Source organism: Bombus vosnesenskii, unplaced genomic scaffold (assembly GCF_011952255.1).
Source record: "Bombus vosnesenskii isolate JDL3184/JDL3185 unplaced genomic scaffold, Bvos_JDL3184-5_v1.1 scf7180000013265, whole genome shotgun sequence".
Taxonomy (NCBI): domain Eukaryota; kingdom Metazoa; phylum Arthropoda; class Insecta; order Hymenoptera; family Apidae; genus Bombus; species Bombus vosnesenskii.
This window is the reverse complement of record NW_022882925.1, coordinates 4,456,878-4,480,071: the sequence shown is the minus strand read 5'-3', so window position 1 is coordinate 4,480,071 and position 23,194 is coordinate 4,456,878. Positions and strand designations below refer to the sequence as shown.

General features: G+C 37.6%; 1 protein-coding gene across 3 annotated transcripts in view; it reads right to left on the bottom strand.

Moving 5' to 3' along the window:
* The window catches only part of LOC117243196 (zinc finger protein 423 homolog), a 138,831-nt gene that overhangs the window by 21,992 nt on the left and 93,645 nt on the right, over nucleotides 1-23,194 (bottom strand). Inside the window, exon 1 of one of the 3 annotated variants that reach the window (XM_033510467.1) lies at nucleotides 258-1,472. The exons of the other annotated variants lie outside the window; for them this stretch is intronic. Coding sequence (XP_033366358.1) covers nucleotides 258-354 — 97 coding nt within the window. The 5' untranslated portion in view covers nucleotides 355-1,472. Of the gene's footprint in view, nucleotides 1-257; nucleotides 1,473-23,194 lie in introns of those variants that run through there. 3 annotated transcript variants of the gene reach the window in all.

The following is a 23,194-nucleotide window of genomic DNA, read 5'->3' as shown; positions in this document are numbered from 1 at the left end:
ATCAATTACCGGATCAGATTGAAATTGAGAAGACGCGTGAAACGAAGGGGAACTGATTGAAGCGCGCTTGTACGAAACGCAGAAAAAGTGGCTTGTAAAGAATATTTCTCGTTTATTGTTAATATTTAGATTTTTGTTAAATTGACTCGAAACTGCCTGTCGACGAACGCCATTGTTTCATATTTTTATCTTTATTTGAGAAACGATATGAAACTTTCGTGCCATAATTTAATAAAATATAACGCGAAGAGTCCTACCTTTCGATTTGGCTTGTTCATCTCGAGAAGGTTCTTTGTGGGCCTGAATTTTTCCTATCAATAGCTCTAATCTCGAACTGTTTCCCTTAAACAACATCCTGGTGTTCTTCCTGTTCAGTCATCCCTCGTGTACTCGAGTTCATTCGCCATCATCTTAGCACCCTCGACCAATTTGTCAATCCATTTTCTCGATTCCTATTAGCTTACTCTTTATCGCACTTCTTTATCTCTATTACCAATGCTCCAAAAATAATCAATCGTGCCCTTCTTTTCAGTTCTCTCGATAACTGGTTAATAAATCAACGAGAATTGATTATAACCAATGCACGAGTCAATAGGAAACTTGCGAAGATTGAAAAACATTGATTAAGTCTTCAGTCGCACTAAATTTTCACTGCACTTCCTCTTGCGCTTCTCTTCTCAACTGTTCCAGAGTCGATCAACGATTTTCAACAACTTCTACGATTTTCCCCCTTTCTGGTTTATTCAGTCTGACAGCAATATAAAACCAAAACAAAGCCAAATAGCAATCAAGGAGACTGTCGATATTAACAACATTGATCGGTTCTTCTGTCCGTACAAGTCCACCAACTCTCCTTCACTCCGTCAACGTTATTCGAACACGCTTCCAGCCAATTCTCTAGTTGTCCTCCATCTCTGACTGTTCAATATCGAATCACGATTGCTAATTATAATCTATGAACGGATCAAAGTCGACGACGATGCCCGCGAAAGTCGATGCTAAAAATATCGATGGATCGTTAGCTTACTTTCGGAAATTTTCCAACGTCGTTGGTAAATTGCGAAAAATCCTGCAAACTCGAACGTAAGTGGAAAATCCACGGCAGCAGAACGGGACACGCTAGCGAATAAGCTGTCAGGCGTGAAGTATCGCGGTCGGAACGCGAAAGACGATCCTTGACTGGAAGGAAGAAATCGATCCGATCACGACTGTTCGATCGGAAAGACTGACTGACTATCGGCTCTTGGTCTCGCGCGACCAGCCGCTCGAGGAACACGGTTGAGTGTATAAACGCGTACTAACCGGTGAACCCACGGTGGTGACTATTATCGCGCACGATGCAAAAGCGACGCACCAACGTCCTCCTCCTGAAGGCGAAAGAGTGCTGGCTGTACGTGGAAGGAGAGAAGGGACAACGACGACGACAAAAGCCGGCTGTGAGAGGCTAGGGAGTCCCCAGGGAAACCAGCCACCGCATTGGACGGTAGGCGGGATCGCACACTAACGAGTACACCCACCTTCCGGCTATCTATCGCACCTATTTAACCTTTCATTCATTTTCTGCACAGGCTAATATACCTGAGACCTCTTGCGAGGACAATCGCTAACTTGGTCATTAAGTATTTGCGGCTCGAGTCAGTGGAGGGGTCGTTGATGGGTCTGTCGATGGGGTGGTTGGCTTCCGAGAATCGAATTTTTATACCGAGGTTTGCAGATTCTTTGATGAACGAATCGAAGCCAGTCGTGATACGTATATCTGCATCCTTATTTATATCCTGGTCCGTATATATACTGCCAATATCGATATTCTCTGTTACATCATTGATACTTTGCAATTTTTATGCTGCCAGGATCCAGCATTTCCAAGCATACTCCAAACTTCTGGCTTTCATATTCAACCTTTTATCTACCTTTTACGTCGATTAGTACACTTATCGGTCCTCTTTTGAGGCAGTTTCGTGACTTTGTTATTAGGAATTTCCTGTTTGAGTCGGTGGAGGGTTCGTTGATGGGTTTGTCGATGGGGTGGTTGGCTGGAATTTTTATTCGTAGGTTTTGCAGATTGTTTGACGAGCCAATCGAAGCTAATCGTGGTACGCATATCTGCATCCTTATTTATATCCTGGTTCGTATGTATGTTGCGAATATCGACATTCTGTTACATCATTCATATTCTTCGATATTCCATACTCCTAAACTTCTGTCTCGTCTGTTCTATCCATCACACAGTAAGTAAGTTGCGAGGTTCTTTCGCGTCTTTTACGGACGAACTGGCGATTTGCCTGAGAAGTGCCGGTTTTAATAAGCAGATTCATAATGGAAGTATAGTGTGTGTTAATGGCTTCGGCGGTAGAGGAATCATTGGTTGTTCGGGAGCCTTGGGCGTATATGTCTGAAATTTTAATTGAGAGGATTTTGAAGTGGCAGAAGCTTAGAGCGATAGTAGCGAAGAGGAGATTTGAGGATACAAAACTTGCTGAAGATTTACTGGGAATTTAGACGCATTATATGGTGTACTTTCATATGGAATATGCTTCAGTAATCTGGTACTGTCGATTAGTCAAACATAGTAGCCTACTTGAAGGAATACAGCATCTATTTCTGTGCTACCTATCTTACAAAACTGGACAACCATTAAGTACAAAATAGATCATCGTTATAAACCAATTATGATTAAATTTAACTTTCGATCATCCGCTATCAAAAGATCTCTAGGAGGTGCAACATTTCTATGTAGAATTTTATATGATCGCGTTAACTGCATCGAGTTCCTCACTTAACTTTCTTTAACTTCTATGTATCACCGTTTTCTAGCAGATCGTCAAAGCTCTTTTATAATTTAATTATAATATACTCTTTTTATAAAGACCCCAGTTTCGCTAGAGCACTGACTAATCATCGTAGCTTGCACCGTATACTTGCTCTTTTCCATTTTTTGTTGTGTTTCTTTTATCTTGTTGTATTTCTTCGTATGCTAATTAACCCTTTGCGGCATATTTTCCATTCTCTTATTCGTTTCTTCTCGTACAGTGGGAAGGCGAAATTTCAAGGGAACTTATATTTTGAAAAAATTCGGAGCCAGCGTAATTTCGTGCTATATAATTAACAGTAATCTCTTTGTGTCCATTTAGAGAGGACGTCCGTGTTGTTTGCCAGATCTAGCGTTAAGTTTCTGCGAAGCTATGCATCTACACATATTTTTGCATAATTTTACTGTCAAAGTGATTTCTCCGTTGATTTATCCGATAATTTCACTCTGTTCGAAATTTGAGCACCGACAGCACGAAAGCGTAAATTATTAAAATATTAAATAATTAATAATTAAATAAAGATGAAATAATTAATTAAACCTAAATACACGTAGAGAATTACAAATTATCAAAATGTTTTCTATGATTTCGTTATACGATTTATGAACGCTAGTAGAGTTTTCCTATTAGTTTATTATCCGAGGTAAATTCGACTCACGTTATCTGCGATAATCTACCGTGGATTTAAGTAATTATAACTTGTAAATTGTAAATTATGTTTTGCAGTAACGAATACCGCAAGATAGAGAATAAAATATCATCTTGACACAGGAGGTTCAGATTTAAAAATACGAAAATGCTTTCGAGAAATATTTCCAAGATTTTTAAGAAGAACGTTTACTTAGTTTAAAGTTCGGAAAATTGAGAATCGTTATACGATTTGAATGCACTAATGAAAGATAGAATCCGATCTGAAAGCGCCAAAGGAAATTAGAAAATATTTAGTATCCATAAATTGTAGGGAAATTTCTTGACGTTATGAAAAACGTTTAACTGCGTTACGAAACGTCTTGTACATTCAAATTGATTAAAAATTAACCGAATGTTAAACGAAAGTAAACACATTTTACTTCCTCGAAGCGATATCCAGCGACAGTTAACGAGCTGATAACTTCGCCGTCTAATTGAACAAGCAGCACGACGAATAATTCTTGTGAAATCTATTTTCAAGGTTGACCAATGGGCCTCCTATCGGGGATCCTGATCGGGCCTTTCCAACCGATTCGTGTTTAACTATACACAGGGTGGTGCAATTACACACAATAAATCAACGTAAAATTCTTTGAACGTAGATTTGTATCTTGTGTTTGAGGAAAAGAGACAGAAGATATTCACAACAAGATTATTTCTACATCGGTAAACACGAATTTCGAGCGAGAGATACTTTTATTTTATTCTCTGTATGTTATCACGTGCCTAGTGCCTTACACTGTTGTGTATTACTATAGACGCAAGCACATTTTCTGTATTACGCGTTCGATATTTCCAAGAAATCGCTAATCACGCCTGGATATGTTAAGCGAAATTGTTTTTGCAAAAGGTAAATTGAACGCTACAAAATATCAGCGGATATTGCGTAGCGAATTATTGCTTTTCATGACTGAAATGGAAGACGAGAACAGAATTTCTCGACAAGACGATGCTCCTATTCGTACAGCCGCCACTACGAAAAAGTGGTTTCAAGATTTCGGAATAGAATTATTATTAGCATCGAGACCTGATCTGAACCTGATCCTTCTGGATCCGAGAACCAGAGAGAAATTCCAGCAGGAAAAGTTCACGCTCGGGAGAAGTTACATGTACAAGATATTTGTCGACTTAGGGAAAGAATAAAATTCGCGTGGACAGATACTGAAAACGAAACTCTAAATAAGTTAGTGGAAAGCGTGCTTAACGGATTAACAGAAGCAATGAAGAAGAAAGGAAAATCCATCGAGCATTCGATGGAAATATCAACACAATAAAAACTTTAATTTTTCCTAGACTTTGAAAGAAGAGAATTTTTGTTCGTCCCCGGTTTTGTATTGTAGGACGAAATCATACAAACAGCTTTCAGTTTATAATTGTTTACCGTATTCTTTCCATGTAAATTTGTCACTCTTCTTACTATTATACTTCAGTATATAAATTCAGAAACATCCTGCATGCGCACGGAGACTTTCAAAAACGCGTTGGTATTGGAAACAGAAGAGGAAAAAAAAAAGAAAGAAAGAAAGAAAGGAGAAGAAGAAGAGGGAGAAAGAAGTAGAAGAGCCCACCGGGGAAAAAGAGGGCGAAGAAAAGAAAGCGAAATTCGAAGTGGAGAGAGAAGAGGCCCCCTACAACCCCTGTGAAATCGACTGGAATGGATTCTCACACACGGCTGGAGCTCTGTACCACCTTATGGGAGCAACAGAGGAGATCGACTCCCTACGGGGACCCATAAGGTGTGCTTGTAACCCGTATCCCGTGCACGGAAAGGCGCGAGGCGCCCACCCATCGCGATTATTTATCTCGTTGCGATCGTGACATTAGGTGGTCTTCGTTTCCAACGACGTCATTCGCACGTAAATGCATGTATGTTGCTGTCAATGCTCCCTCGTGAGACTGCTTACCTCTCAATTCTCTCGTTTATATCGACTTCTTTCAATGTGCACTATAGTTCTCTTGCCTGATAATTGACCAACTAATAACATTGGGTTGGCTCGTGTAAATTGGGGCACTTTTGTTCAATGTGAATAGTTTCCTTTCTTTTTTTTTTTTTTCAAATATTTAGCAGGAAATTCGATCAAATATTAGCCGGTTCGCGTGTGGTACATTGCGTTTGCACAGTGTCACTTATCCAGATGTGACTGCGTGGGAGTTCAGGTAGGCGTGTCTTGAAGATCTTCCACTCCACGTGCACTCTGTTTACCGTTTCTTCGGTAGCTAACACAATGAGGGAAAAAGCAGCATCGTAATCAGTTGCATAACGCGCAATTATATCAAGTTTCTGAACTTGTGTTCTAACCTTTGCTCTAAGTTTGTCTAAGACAAAAGTGTTGGAAATTTGGCGTGGATCGCGACTATAGTTTGGGGATGAAACATTATCGAGAGGACAAGCGTTTTCTGTTTTCTGATACGTTCGAGACAAGCGTAACGCCAGCGAACATCGAAGCTGTTCGGCAACTGATGGAGCATGGTGGACGCGTAACGATCGGAGAAATCTGCTCGAAAGTTAATATCAGTGAAGGAAGCGTGGTTTCTATCATTCGGAAGGAGTTGAAGTCGCGCAAAATCACGACCGCCTGAAAAGGCGTAAGGAGGACAACGCACGTTGCAAACAGCAACGAAGAAGAGCACTTCGCGTGCAATTGGCTTGCGAAGCAGCCCTCTAGTTTCGTAGAAAGTGTAACGAGAAAATTGCTAATATGGTGGAAAAAGTGCGCGGAGAGAAACGGAATACACATAGAAAAATACTTCTTCCCCCTTTTGGAACATTTCTTCTTGTCCCTTTTGGAACATTTTACTGAAACGTGAGGTTTAGCAATAGCAATGGTCTGTAGTAATAAAATCAAAGAATAAAACAGTCGTTTCGTTGCAACTTCGTTCTATATCGTAACAGCCACGCGTAGGCTGTGTTGGACGAGTATACTCGTCGTCGCTTACTTTTCGCGGCACGTTTTAGGTGCACACTTTTCAAAGAGCTAACTGGTCAAGTCAAGAATCGCTATAGTATATGTATCTGCTGAAAAGAACTAATTAACAGAAACAACGTATTTATTATTTCAATAATTTATAATAAATTCAATTTAATAAATGAATTTTAACAGCTAACAATGAATACGTTATTTCTATTAACCCGTTTAATTTGCGGTAAACATGGTCGCGATAAATCCAGATAATTAAGAGCGACCATAGAATAGTATGTCTGCTGGAAAGAAGCGATTCAAGACAACTTGAAGAAAAACGAAGAAATTGCGATTTCTTCCTCTTGACTTGAGAAATCTCGTACTAAATAAAGAATGGCGATGATTTTTCGAAGCAATGCAGGTTCTAATTGCCTCGAATGTTTCCACGAGCTATCAAGTTTTCATTGTGCAGAGTTTTTGCCGGATGCTTTTATCGATCGCGCAACTGGACCGAATCGTGCAGGCGGCTACTCTATTCGACATCGAAACGGAAACAGTACGACTGGCAGCGATGCGAAACAGTTTGGGCAAAAAGATGTTCTGCCATTAAAGATCGCCTTAGGCACGCACGTCCGATCGTTCCTGGATCCTTTCGACGCTGTAATATATAGTAACACTATCGTGAAATCATTGCAACTCCAAGCGCCACTGACTTCGCTACTTTATGATAAATTTAAGTTCCCTTTGGACAACTGATGGTTTTACGTATCTTCCGATACTTGGAGGTGGATATTTTGAATTATTATTTGATGTTCATTTATTATTATTGCAATTATTATTCTACAATGGAATATTTCGATGGGAAAATTTGGAGCATCACAGTTGCGGAGTGTAAGGAAAATTTCCATGTTTTCTGTTATTATCGAAGCGTTTCTTTACTCTGAAACTGTGGTAAATTGAAGTATGCATTCGTTTCTGGAAATACTTATTGGCCTGGACAGGTATATTTTTTTAATTCTACCTGGTGCACGGGATGGTTGAACCTCTTCGTTAGACAAATTTGAAACACCGTAGCTGAGCAATGTAAGATTAATTTGTATATCAAGAACGAGACGAATTGTAGTTTAGTATTCGCTCTCATGTTCGGAACGAATCTATCTGGACCGTGTTGTAACTAGAATGTTGTTTAATTATGAGAAACGAAATTCTAATTGATTACATAGCTTTTTATCGGAATTTTCTAATTGTTGTGTATTAAATCTTGGAGATCGATACAACGATAAAATGATAAATCGTTTACACCGAAAGAAGAGTGCTACTGTTTTAAAGTTAAACAAAGATATTTCAATATTTAATTAAAGGAAACTTATTTAACTTTCGTGAGTATTTACTTACACTACATCATTTTCGAAGGAAGATTCGAAGCAACAAGTGAATTTGAAGGTGTAGCAGTTAACTGTTACACGCGTGACACAAAGGCTGTAACACACGCGTTACACGTATGTTACACACGTGACACAAAGACTGTAACGCAAGGTTGCAGTCTATTCTGATGTCAAAAGTTTCGAAACTTTGATGGTGAACAAGTAGTTTAAAGTCACGCTACTAGATCCAGCTACATTGCGTAACTTCGCTGAAACTATGTGAAACTGCCTGCCGAATAATCTACGGGATTTCCATAGTCTGCGGACCTGTGATTATGACAATCGAAATGGTTCGACAACCACAATTATCCATATAATCCAAAACTCAGGTAGATAATATGATTAGAGTACTCTAAAACATCCGAAAACGTCAAAACTACACGACAGGCAATATCGTATCAATTAAATTTTAAAATGTACACGATCCAAAAATTTCGTATTTGCGATTAAACCTCCGTATTGGGTCGACTTTTCGACCAGTAATTTTAAGCAATTTTTTATCAAAAATTATATAAAAATTATATTTTCTTAAAAAGATACATATTGCCAATATATAATATTGACGATAACCCAAGTGTTCTACTTTCGAATCTTTCGTAATACTAAATATTCGAATCTAATTGAAGGAATTCATATGCGAAGATGAATCTCTTCCTAACCAGTTAGCTGCTGCGACCTCTTTGAGAAGCGTGCCGCAAAAAGTAAACGACGACGAGTATACTCGTCATAACGCAATATATTGCAATTTCTTCATGACGAATATATTCGTCAAAAACAGCTGACTGATTAAAAGTCACTGCCTAGCCCTTTCCTTTCCTTATCATCTTCACTTTACACCGCTAAAACGATGTCTACACGAGCTTTCTTCTTCACCATCGAACGAACGCTAACTCTCCAAGCTGACTGTAATGTCAATGAACATCGAATGTGATGTACATATCGTCAATATTTATCGACAAATCGCAACATTATACATTGAGAGCCTTGAAATACCGACGATATTTATCGATCGTTTTAGGAAAATTTCCTACGAATCTCAAAATCGACATATCTTCAAATGCAAATAAGAGCAAAAAAAAAAAAAAAAAAAAATATAAGACACAAACGAACGAAGATCTTTTAGGATTGGCAACGTGACAGGATCTGGTCGTGAACGCACGTTGTGGGTGGCTCCTTAATAAGGCGCATGTGCGGGTTTCAACGTTTTCGTTTGGATCGACTCCGCCTACGCTGAACCAGCGATGCACGCGTTTCCCCTTTTGGCTGGTTCACACGCGCACGCGATGCTTCCGTCCGCCCCGGAGGTGAATCGCGTCGGATCGCTGCCTGGCAAACCACCCACACTTAGGCCGCATCCACACGTTCCGCTTTACTCCCACCACACGGCCACCGGCGTCACGCAACCCGTGGAAGCGGCACGCGCGATTTCATTCATGCTTTCGAGCTGCAGTCCTGCTGAACTACGTGCTCTTCCGGAATGTAGAAGAGACGGGGGTGAAAAAGTAAGAACTTGACTTTGGACAACGGTTGAGCGACAGTGTTTCACTTAACAAGAAAAATTTGTATACCAAGATCCTACATACTATCTGCGCTATTGAGCTTGTCGAGTACGCTTTGTGACAAGTATAATGTACAAGTTATCAACCGGTTACCCGTTTTTGACGAGTATACTCGTCACGAGGGAATGGCGATATTTTGTGCTATGACGAGCTCTGTCGGTAATAAAAGTAAAAGATAGAACAGTCACTTGGTTGCAACTTAATTCTATATTATAACAGTCACTCTGCGTTTGACGAGTATACTCGTCACGAGGGAATGGCGATATTTTGTGCTATGACGAGCTCTGTCGGTAATAAAAGTAAAAGATAGAACAGTCACTTGGTTGCAATTTAATTCTATATTATAACAGTCACTCTGCGTTTGACGAGTATACTCGTCACGAGGGAATGACGATATTTTGTGCTATGACGAGCTCTGTCGGTAATAAAAGTAAAAGATAGAACAGTCACTTGGTTGCAACTTAATTCTATATTATAACAGTTACTCTGCGTTTGACGAGTATACTCGTCACGAGGGAATGGCGATATTTTGTGCTATGACGAGCTCTGTCGATAATAAAAGTAAAAGATAGAACAGTCACTTGGTTGCAACTTAATTCTGTATTATAACAGTCACTCTGCGTTTGACGAGTATACTCGTCATCGCTTACTTTTTGCGACACGTTTTTGGTACGCACTTTTCAAAGAGGTCGCTAACTGGTCAGTGAAAAACGGAGATCGAGGAAGGTGTTTCGACTGAGTAGATTTACAGTCAAAGGCTTAGTAATTGAGTGACCAACATTTCAAAAGGAAAAGCAAGAACGTAATATTCGAAAACAACCTCAAAACGGTACTAAGTAAAAACGAATGAATAAAACGTGTCTTACAGTTTCTAAAAGACAGAAATCTTTTCCAAGTAATGTAGTCGCAGAGAAGTAACGGCATTCGCAACAACTGACACGTGTTATGAATACATAAATATGTCTACTGATACAATGAAAAGCTTGTACGTACAGTGCTGTTCGCTTGAATAGTCTTGAATAATCCAAATTCGTTTCGTTCTCCCTTTATAACTTTGTCCATAATTTACAGAGTCATTACAGAAATTATTAATTACCTTAGATCTTCTATTAATTCTTTTTCCAATTTCTCGGTTTGAATAGCCTTCTCCTTTCGAAACGTCAATTTTTTCCAATTTCTTCGACAGTCAATGAACTTCCGCCACCCATATTAACGCAACGATAACAACGACACAAAATCATGCGTATAATACTTAACATAGTAGAACAATTAACAAATGTAGAATTGTTGCGGATATTTCCTGTCTGATCTATCGCAAAGCAACTAATCTAAATATTTACACATACTTGTAACTACTTTCAACGTCGCGAAGATCGTCCAAAATCATTCTTTCAATCTTACGCTGTATTTTACCGCAAGTAAACGATTCATCTTTTATAGCGTCATTCTATTTCATATTAAAAACGAAGCTTACCTGTCACTGAGTTCATAGAATTTTCGTAAAGGGCACGAGCTTATTACAAGTAGCTGTTCAGTCGCGTGCAACTGTAGCGTGTCGTAAATAGCCCGCAGATAAATCCAATTCGAAATGAGCGAATGAAAGAAAGAAAGGAAGGAAATAAAGTGGAAGTGGAGCTCGGAAGAATATTTACAACGCCTATTGTATTTTTCCGCAGTTAATCACTGTACGTATTTAACCGAAGACCGATTCGTACAAGAACAGAATGGAACGTAATGAGTTTATATGCGAATAGTATCGTCCGAATTTCACCGAGCATGATAGAACCGTGAAAGCGTCTCCGATTGGCCAGGTAGAAATTGGTTCCGTGGATTGTAAAGCGCCGGGATGCTTGCGTGAGATCGTCTCAATCTAATAAATTCATGGAGGAACGCCGTCCGCGTTCTCACAGGCTCCCGTGGAATATCCAAGTGAATTCCTACCGCTTCCGTGTGATCTCTCGACCGCAAATCAACTATACTAGAACGCCATTGTCACTCCATCCATCACGCGAACGTTTTTCCCCTCGTCCTTCGCTTCCGTAGAATCATTCGCTTCAATTTTTTCATTTAAAAGATTCCTCGTGAAAGCGGCGTCGTGTTAATTGCCGATCGTCGCTCTGTATTCACGCTTTCCAAGTTTTCAAGTCACCCGAGTCATTCGAAGATCTTCCACTTGTCGATAGCATCGATTTTAATTAGATAATTAATAAGGGTGGTACAAAAGGAATTTTTGTAAGTTTCATCACCGCGGTCTTTTTTTTTTTTTTTTTTTTTTTTGGTCATTAACACGTTCGCGCTGCTACGCAGCAGATAAGATGTTTTTATTATGAAAAAGAAAAAAAATTGGAGAAGTTTAAAGAGGATTGTATAGATACGGTGGTGCGAGAAAGTTTTTACAACTTTGCTTTGTGTTGCAATAGGTAAAGAAATATACCTAGTACATGTACGAGGAACTGTAGATTTTTTCGACTGTTGGCTTTTGTTCGAAGAAATTATTATTGCGAGCAATTACTGTGTAGAACGACTATTAATATTCCTACCTCTTCCGACTTTCTTCGTGTTAAATATACTTCGTATTTTTTCAACACCATATGCAAGGATAAGAGTGATTCGCTTTGTACTTGCACTGTATAGTTGAGAATTGGACTGAATTCTGATTGCGAACTGCCGATATAACGTCAAGACCGAATTTCCGAAAACATTTTCACATTTTGTTAACGAACAGAAGAATAGAATGCTTCTTATCATGAGATACATTTCGTACTTAATAATTAACAGCATGATGGAAAAAAGAGCTGTCTATATGTCTAAATGTTTTTCATTTATAAAGTAATCTTATCAATTACGTAAATTGTATGATACAACTATATAATAAATTAATTTCTAAACTAATTAAATGAAAAAAGGCAAAACGCTTGTTGATGGATTTAATTTTTTCGTCGATAAAGTTAACTGTTCTTTAATTAATCTCTCTATCGGACGAAGTTCGTTTCCATCGATGAAGAAATCTATTTCATCATCTATTTCGATCATGAATCACGATTCGACATTCATTAGTAAACGAACGAAGGACCTTTCTCCAGTTTCCACGAAAGCAATTATTTAACCAACCGAGTTATCTTTGCCAGTTTCAGAGTAACTTGACGACGATAAAGAAACAGGAACAGAAAATATTTGCTAGAAGCTAGTCGTCCCGCAGTCTGAGAATCTGTACTTTGAGCGTGTACAAGTTGTAAAATATTTCATTCACAAACACGTTCATTGAGCAAAGTCGAGGTATCGAGTCGATTAGAATCAGCACCTTATTTGTTCTATCTATTTGTCGAGGGACGAGATAATTAAAATTGAAAGGATAATTCAGAAAGTCGATTCAGAAAGACCATTTGGTTTGACAATTAGCTTTTGATTAGATAACGTTCCTATTCTGTGATTCTTTATAAAATTGTCTGGAATCTTCTGTCTTTAACAGAAACTGTATAATATTAGAATCACTGAAGAGCTTTTCGTAGATCTTCTTATCTCTCATGAGATACGAAAAAAGAAAAGTTATTATAGTATAAATAAATTCACAAATATCTGTAATCTCCCTTTGTTCGAAATAAAATTTTTGGTTTGGCTGGAATGGAAAAAATAGAAGGAAAAACAACGAAACGTGTGTGTAAAAGTACTGTGCTGTACTATACCAGGAGAGTTAATTCCGATAATTTCGTAAAAAATTTAAGGCTGATAAATTTGTGTTGTAACAGCGTCATTTTTAAGAGAATAAAATGTAAACGTGTTCAGTTAAGGATTGGCCTAGCATAGGAGTTTGATAAATTTCCAAATTTATTTTTCCCATAAACGAAGCGTCTTGCGGAACAATGTTGTTCTACATTTTCGATCTATTTTCACACACAGAGTAACGTCCTGTCGCTTATCTCTTCCTGTCCAGCCCGAAATTAGCCACGTACGACTATACTTGATAAATTTTCCAACTCAATTTTCTCGAAGACGAAGCGTCATATGAAAAAACGTTGTTCCACATTTCCCCCTTATTTTTTCGCAAAGAATCAGCTCGTATCGCCGCTTTTACAGATTACTCGGTAAACTACACCCTGTATGACAAAGTGGGCTCGTACTCGAGGCAGTAACTTTTGAATAAAACACGTGTTATGCCTAATTAAACGTAAAAATGACCAAGTATCGTGGAATTTTAGTTTACTTGAAAAGTTGATGCGCGTTCTAGGGAGCGAAATGTAAATTGCAGTAACAAGTAGCGAGCAGCCTTTGCCATGACAAGAACGAGCTTCCGGTCAAGGAACATAAACTCCTCGAAACTGTCTTAACAACCGCGAGAAACAGCTCCAACCGGTAGCTGTTACTCTCTTAGGATACTTCCGTTTCAACTTCTCTAACCGTACCAACGTAATCGTTCTCATAATAACCCCATAGAAACGTACCATCGCAAAACTAATGAATTCAACCGATTCAACCTACTTCCAATGTATCTCTGCTCTACGTTTCAATAAAAATTAAATTTCGTTCGTTCGTTGTCATTATTCGAAGCTGCCATGATATTTACCAATAGGTGGGCGTCGCAGGACAAATCGATTTAAACGATTCCAATCGACTTGGGAGGTGTCCGCGTTGTATCGTTAAACCGAGTAGATTTCGTTCATGATTCTGTCATAATTTATAGCTTCGACGATATTCATACGCGATACTGATACACACCGGATAATGTATAGTACGAATTAAACGCTATTCGATGCGCTTATTTTATTTTCGCATCGTACAGTGGGTGTTGAAAGTGTTCGTACATCGCTTGAAACAGGATAATTTTTTTTAAATTGCACCGAAAGGTTGGAACTCTTTTGGGAAAATTCATTTTCCTGGTAGACGCTCGAAAAGAATTTTTTTCAAAAATTGCGATTCGTCGAGGTCGCACAGAAAGTAGTAAAAGTCCTTTTTAAAACATTTTTATCTATCCACGTATCTATATCTATAGCGTTCCAAGCAAATGGAACATGCAGATTTTAAAGTCACCTATGTTCTTTTAAATGGAACTATTCATCTTTTTATATACCATTCGATGAATTTTTTAATTCTGTGCAAAAAAAGATATTAAGATACTTGGATCGGCAAATGATCGATTTAAAAGATATTTCAACTTTGATGCTGTAAAATTTATCGTACGAAATACGAGCGAAGACAACGCATTTTTCTATTTACGTTTAGCTTGTCCTGGTTGCGTGGGACATTTTGTATATAATATACCTAAATTATAATTATTATTCAAGTGCGGATTTCTATGTATTTGTGGGGAATAAAAATATGATGGAAATATTATAAAAATACTATACTATATAGTCGTATAGAAGTCGTGTACTATTTAGACTAATGATCCTTCGTGGTTGAAGACAAAGATGCTTTAACTATTGCAGTCGAAAGACAGCGGTTAAGACAAACCGTGTGGAGGGTCCAACATCTAGGAGGGTAGTCGGTTCCGGTCAGAAAGGTTACTTCCTGACCTCTGTGGACTTACCCTGGGATTAACCGGAAACTACCCAATCTTAGCTAAGAGCTATTCAAGTCTAAATTTATGCCGGTGGAAATATTTTTCTTACGTATTAAACCCTTTAAACGATAGGGAAATAAACAGATAATATTAATGCATAGTATATCACTGTTTTCTTCAATCGTATTGTACGTATTTATTTGTCAACCTTTCCAGAGCTGAATACTTATCAGCTTTCCAGTGAAACTTATTTGTATTAATTAGTAACAATAAAGATAAATAAAATAACATACAAATAAATATACAAACATTGATAGAGATTAATAGAAATATAAACTATAATTCTATAGCTTGGTGGAAGAAATAGCGTGTCAGTATTTATAAAGTCGAGATGCTGGCACTTAAAGATATAGTAGAAAATTCATGTTCGAATAATTTCTGATGCAGAAAATAATCTATTTTTTATTTCATTCTTACTTCTGTCTCATCTTATCCTTTTTAGGAGCCCTTAAGGAAATTCGTAAATACAGTAAACGTAACAAAATGTAAAGCGTTGCCAACTAGTCACTGGATGAGTCGTGGAATATCGTATCTTAAGAAATCCGTTATTTCCCGTGGCATCCTCGGAGGGTGGTCTACCATCCTCTGGGGATCGCCAGCGAAATTTCAACGCGACGAAACGGCCGGAAAACTAATTTGTTCGCTAACAAAGTCATTCGATACCCCGGAGATCGCCGTGAATTGCCCTGTTAGATCCGAGTCATTTGAAAGCTGCCGGTCACTTTCGAACCGTTGTTTCCGCTGATCGCATCGACGACGTGTTAATACTTTCCAATTTCGTGTCCTCTCGACCATACGAAGTGATCTTACGATAATAGTCGACACCGATCTGGCTCGTAGGAAACACGGATTATCGAAAGCAATTATCTTAATAGCTTTTCAAATTTCACCATCCATTAGGAAATTTTCTTCGACTATCTTTTCGGGGTCCTGGGGTGTCGTTAGTAGTCAAAATGTCATTACTCATCGGAATGCCAGGAAGAGTAGCTGAGTAATTATGTGGATAAAATACGCTTTCCAATTATGCTGATAAGTATACAAGCCCCTTTGGGAATACCTCCTTTCAATGACTCTACGATTCTTCGTTCATTATTGGTGAACGCGTTTCGAAAGGATGTCAGTTTTCAAGGATTTTGTCATCCTTTATGGCTTTATAGTTGAACCGTTGCAAGCGTATTACTTGCCAAGGATTTCAGGATTCTTTGCTATATTCGCGCAGGTTTCTATTTGAAAGGACAAAATAATTAAGTAGAGGTTCACCTAGTTGTGGGTAATCTTGCTGATTAAACTGATTTATTTGAATCGCGAACTGTTATTATGCAGATGACAAGTAGTTTTGGCTCAATTTGTAAGCTATCGCTGTTTATCTCAACCGATTCAGGAAAACAAAGATCTGCTTTATGCGAGAACGGTCCATTCACAAAATTGAACATCTTTTTACAGCCCTTTATATTCTAGAATTTTAGATTATTAGAAGGCAGACAATGTTGTTAGTGGAATATTTGAAAACATGTTTTTTTATCGTATAACGTTTTACGTGCCAATGGGAATACTGCGCTTTTGGAATTTTACAATTTCCATTTGTAAATAATTACGTGCTACTTGTGAATAAAGTATATCGCCAGTGCATAAAATAACGTAAGTACGTTAGTGACGATGATCGAGTTTTATATATCTATACCTGGTGATCTCAAATTATTACAGTACAAAATCAGAATGTTTTGGAAAGGTTGATAAGCCAGTTACGGGCTAACTCGCGGTATGTATAATTGAAAAGTTGTACTCACAGAGTGAAAAGGAAGGTTTGTTATTCCCGTAACGTCGAGGTTGATGCAGAAGGAATGAAAGTGAACGGTTCGGTGGCCCTTAATGGCGGTTTCGTTGAATCCTCCGGAGGATCCTGGCGGTCCTCTTTGATATCTTGGCCTCCGACGAATTAACGTTCACCTGGCTGACCTCTTCGTGGTCGGGACGCGTTCTTTCGAATTCGACCGGCAAAAAACTTGGCGCGGGGTGCTGCTCATCGCAGGGGAGAACGCGTAAAAAATAAATGAGCTCGGTCTCGCGTCTGTATTAAGGGTGGATTCGCTCGCCAGAGGAAATCACTGGCGCGAATCACTTTCCAAGTGAAACTTTCATCTTTGTATCGTTCGATAGGTGGTCAAACTTGGACGGGCTATATCTTTCTCTTTGTGAAACTTCTCTTTCATGTGGATTGACCTTGATGTAATATTGTCAGGTTAAAAACCTTATACCTTGTGTTCAGGATATAAAAATTCGTATAGTTTATTAGGTTAACAATTACGAGTAAGGAAGAGAATATAATGATCAAAAGATGTTGCTTAGGTTAAATTAATAAAATTGGTGCAATTAATTCATGTTTTTTAGGGAGAATATGGTTTGTGAAATTAGAGAAGCTTAAGATATTACGTTTAGAGTAACAACTTGTATAGTTTGTTAGGTTAGGAACTACGAATAAGGATGAGAATATAATATAATGTTCAAAAGATGTTGCTTAGGTTTAATTAATAAAATTAGTGCAATTAATTCATGTTTTTAGGGAGAATATGGTTTGTGAATTTAGAGAAGCTTAACATGTTACGTTTAGAGTAACAACTTGTATAGTTTGTTAGGTTAGGAACTACGAGTAAAGATGAGAATATAATATAATGTTCAAAAGATGTTGCTTAGGTTTAATTAATAAAATTGGTGCAATTAATTCATGTTTTTAGGGAGAATATGGTTTGTGAATTTAGAGAAGCTTAACATGTTACGTTTAGAGTAACAACCTGTATAGTTTGTTAGGTTAGGAACTACGAGTAAGGATGAGAATATAATATAATGTTCAAAAGATGTTGCTTGGGTTTAATTAATAAAATTAGTGCAATTAATTCATGTTTTTAGGGAGAATATGGTTTGTGAATTTAGAGAAGCTTAACATGTTACGTTTAGAGTAAGAACTTGTATAGTTTGTTAGGTTAGGAACTACGAGTAAGGATGAGAATATAATATAATGTTCAAAAGATGTTGCTTAGGTTTAATTAATAAAATTAGTGCAATTAATTCATGTTTTTAGGGAGAATATGGTTTGTGAATTTAGAGAAGCTTAACATGTTACGTTTAGAGTAACAACTTGTATAGTTTGTTAGGTTAGGAACTACGAGTAAAGATGAGAATATAATATAATGTTCAAAAGATGTTGCTTAGGTTTAATTAATAAAATTGGTGCAATTAATTCATGTTTTTAGGGAGAATATGGTTTGTGAATTTAGAGAAGCTTAACATGTTACGTTTAGAGTAAGAACTTGTATAGTTTGTTAGGTTAGGAACTACGAGTAAGGATGAGAATATAATATAATGTTCAAAAGATGTTGCTTAGGTTTAATTAATAAAATTAGTGCAATTAATTCATGTTTTTAGGGAGAATATGGTTTGTGAATTTAGAGAAGCTTAACATGTTACGTTTAGAGTAACAACTTGTATAGTTTGTTAGGTTAGGAACTACGAGTAAGGAAAAGAATATAATATAAGGTTCAAAAGATGTTGCTTGGGTTTAATTAATAAAATTAGTGCAATTAATTCATGTTTTTAGGGAGAATATGGTTTGTGAATTTAGAGAAGCTTAACATGTTACGTTTAGAGTAAGAACTTGTATAGTTTGTTAGGTTAGGAACTACGAGTAAGGATGAGAATATAATATAATGTTCAAAAGATGTTGCTTAGGTTTAATTAATAAAATTAGTGCAATTAATTCATGTTTTTAGGGAGATTATGGTTTGTGAATTTAGAGAAGCTTAACATGTTACGTTTAGAGTAACAACCTGTATAGTTTGTTAGGTTAGGAACTACGAGTAAGGATGAGAATATAATATAATGTTCAAAAGACGTTGCCTAAATTTAATTAATAATTTAATAATAAAGAATGATGGGAAAGACAATTTCACCAAAGAATTCTAACGCAATAAAATATCAAAGAACAAATATCAAACTCTTCGAGATAGCACCATCTCCCGAATAAGAGAAACAATATTGGATAATATTAGATTCATCTATCCTGTCAGCATCTATTAAGCTTTTTTACTTTTCTATTAAAAAGTCTATTTAAAAAAAGGCGGGCACCGAAACCACGCAATCATCGTTGACCCATCTCACAGTGTGAAAAACGAACAAATTATATCGAAGAAACAGGTTTATAGCTACCGAACTCGCAGAATGATCCTCGTAGGTGTTCCGATGGTTCTAAATGCTCAAGAGGACGAAAAAGTTCTGTAGGAAACCGATTACTGGGTTCTGGTCTAGCGGAGTTAAATCGAGGGAGCAGGTGTTTGAGCGTACGCATGAGGCAGATCCGCTTTCGTCAGGTAGCTGTTACCTGAGGCTTCTTGATTTGTTTTCTCACTGGAAACTGTTCGCGTACCGAGACGACCAGAGACAGGTGATCAAGGATTACGACATAGTTGGATGATTCCGAGGCGAGGCGTGACGAAAGGGCACGCGACTTAATCACGAAACCCTAAACAGGCTACGAGCCTGCTGTGTTTTTAAAGTATTTCTTTTACCATTTTGCTCGAGCTAAAGGGTGTGATTAAATTTACGTGAAAGTGTATCCTCATATGCAAGATAATTACGGCGGGTAAAATACGTGGTCTTTGAGGTAGAAAGGGATTGAAATATGAACTACGTTGTCGAATGACAATATTAGCTGCGGAATTTAGTTTGAAAAACCCTAAATAGAGTTTTGGATTGACGTGTATACACGTCGAACGCAGTTAACTGGTCGAGTGCGTGAGTCATCGTGTTCCTTTATCGGCACATTACTGCGATAGGTAAAATACGTTGGTTTTGAGGTGGAAGGGGTCAGAAACACGAGTTACTTCGTCAAATGATAGCGAGTAATCGCGTTCTTGCAAAACCTTTGCGAAATAATTGCAATGGATGAAATATTGCGTGTGAATTTTGAAACCAGAAAGGTTTCTTCTTTCTCTTCCCTGTTTGGTAATTACTGAGATAAAAAGGCTAACAAGAAAAGTGCAAAGCAAATAAAGACGGACCATGAAAATTGGGCGGGTTACTCGCGATAGTCTGTTAGATACACATGATGTTTTTTAAAAATTCGATTTACTCTATTTACCCGTGTCTAAATGAAAAGACCTGAAAAAATGAAATACGTTGATTTGTTCAGTGAACATCGGTGGGAGCTTGTAATAGTACTTTCACCCAAGTCAAGAAAGTGTAAAAGAATAATGATCGTTGGCTTTCGGGTTATTTCATGGACGTCAGTTTATCCGGAGGAAAACTAACCGCAACAGTGTTGCAAACCAAGGAGAGCAAAAGTGGCATCGAGACGTAAAGGAAACACTCGATAGGATTCAAAGTAGACCATCAAGCATTGCAACATTTCCATTTTACATCTCAGAAATTAAAATGAAATGAAAATTATGATATATAAATAATAAATAAATAAATTAGAATATATAAAAGCTATATAAAAATCACACTCGAATCGTAGAAACACTGTGAGAAATATCGACTTGCAATTACTGCAAATAGCGTAGTCGGAGATGCGGAGAGGTGGAAGGTTAACAAGACGACTTTATCGAATTAAATGTCGTGGGTGGAGTGGTCCGATACTACTTGTTGCTTCTGGCTGTATAAGTATATAGGGTGTACACGAATTCCACGTATTACATAATTCCCTTTACCAGGTCTCGCAGTATCGAGTACCGCATCACGAAATATTCTGTTGTAAAATAGCCAAATCCGTTTTGTGAAATTTATCGCTTTAAAACACGGCTGAAGAGTGGTTGCAGAAAGCGCTGCAAGTGCCAAGAAACAAGCTTCCCAGCAACTTACGCATTAACGTAGTCCAAATTCGTGAAAAGATAAAGTATACCTGTAGAACACCCTGTATGCGGTTTAGTCGTAAAGAAATCTCGATGTTCCATTCTGTTAGATACACAGCATAGTCAATCAAGCCAAGAAACGATGAATGTTTACTGTCGTTTGTATTTTTCGCATTCTTAATCAAATTAATATTACAGTATCGTAATGATACAAAGTATAGATATTAATAGTATAATATATAAATCAACATTTAGCAAATTGATATTAAAGTGGAATCTAAATGAGAAAATTGTACTTAAATTCTATAGAATTATATAATACATATATATATATGTCGGGTTATCATTAGGATTTAAGGCGCGTAATGATCCTTCGTTTGAATTAGCCATTGTCTTACGAAACAGAGAATATATTTACGCGAATAAACAAGATTTTACAAAATATTATGAATAATGAGTTTAATAAATGATAAGATTAACAAACGATAAGTTTAACTAATAATTAGATTAAAGAATAATAAGTTTAACGAACAATAAGAGGAACGAATAATATGTCTTACGAATAATGAATTTAACGAATAATGAGATTAACGATTGATAGGTTTTACGAATAATGAATTTAATTAACGCTATTAACAATGTTCCGGGGTTCAAACGAATCCACAGTCAACGGGATAACTCTTTATTATGCGTAGAATAATTTTAAACACAAAAATACGATTGCTGTGACACTCGGTAAATTGCTCGATGTATCACTTTCCAAGGCGATCACACGAATGAATATTTGATGAAAATCTTTTTCGCTATACGACTGCATTTGTTTTTTATATGCTTGCTGGAGATATCGAGAAGGTTCCAATCGTTGTTGCTAGGCAATTTCTGTCAAAAGTTTGTTGTATACTCTTTGGAAACATCGAGAAAGATCCAAACGCCGTTACTAGACAGTTTCTGTCTGGAGATTGATTCCTAATACAACGTGTGTCCCATTATATCGACATCTCTAAAGTACAATTCTATGTGATTTCTAGGGAGAACAATACAACCGATCCACACCTTCGTCAGGCAAAACGTTTATCCCGTGACCGTGGCTACGTTCGGCGACCAGTTGTCACCTCGAACCCACTTTCGCTTTCACAAATATCAAACAATTACAAATGACAATTGCTTAATTACAGTTATGATAAAATCTAGGCTAAAGCATTAGAAGGCTTCCTCAAAATTGCAAAGGGAAGGCTCCGGTTTTCCTTTCATCTCCGACATATATATAGTATAATACATAATTATAAATTCTATCCTACTACAGTACTCACATTGGTACGTAGGAGATTTTCCAATAAGAGATCCAAGTTTCTCAATCTTGCCATTTAAAAGCACGAACGCTCTTCTTCGATTGTTTCCAAAAGATTAAATGCTCCGCGCATTAAGAATTAACCTGAGGCCCTACACGACACAATTTGGAATTTCCGTGGGATCGAAAGAACCAAACAGAGAATTGCCTCGTTGCTCGCAAAGGGCATGTGTTAATTATATTTACGCGTCGAACGAGAAGAAGCTGAAAAAGCAGCAGGGGCATGGATCTCGTTAGGTGGCACGAAAACAGTGTCTCGTGGGTGCCCACCATAGGGAACTTGAATCTCAGATTACAATCTCGCTGGGCAACGGTGCCAAGATTAAGGGCCTCTGTACCCTTGGTTCGTGTATACCGGGGTACACGCGCGAAACGAGCGAACAAAGGTGGCAGCAACCGAGGAATATAAAAAGAGACGCGAAGAAAAAGAGGAGGATCGGTGGTGCATCTAAGGAGATAATAGGCGAAATAAGAAATTAGCATTATATGGGCGGAATTATGTTCGGTTATGAGAATTGTGATTATGATTGGAAAGATTTGTCATTCGACGAAGGGAACAGTGATAGCGGATACGACGCATAACGAAATATCAGTTTGGATCTAAGAAAAAGGGAATTTTCGTCGTTTATTCGCCGAGAATTCTCAAATTTCCAGATTTTAAAAAGTCACGAAACTTGAATTCTTTCAAAGATTAAGTCTTCCAAAGGTTTTGAATTCTAAAAATTGCAAAGTTTAAATTATCAAATTTTCGCCGGTTTTTGAAAATTAAATTCCCAAATTTTCAGACCTTCCGATCTTGAAGTTTCCAAAGTTTACATCTCCTCGTTTCCGAACTTTCGAATACTAGAACTCTCAAACTACGATCGAGCCAAATTCCTAAACCTTTGAATTCAAAAAATTTCCCGAGTTTTCGGGATTAAATTAGGCGACTTAAACTTCCAGGATTGCTCCACAAGAAAAAAGAAAGGAACAGATCAATAGAATGGACAGAACCAACGACAGTAAGCAAACGTAAACAAAGTATGGAAGAAGATGCCGAAAAATCTCTATCCACTCTTTCTTC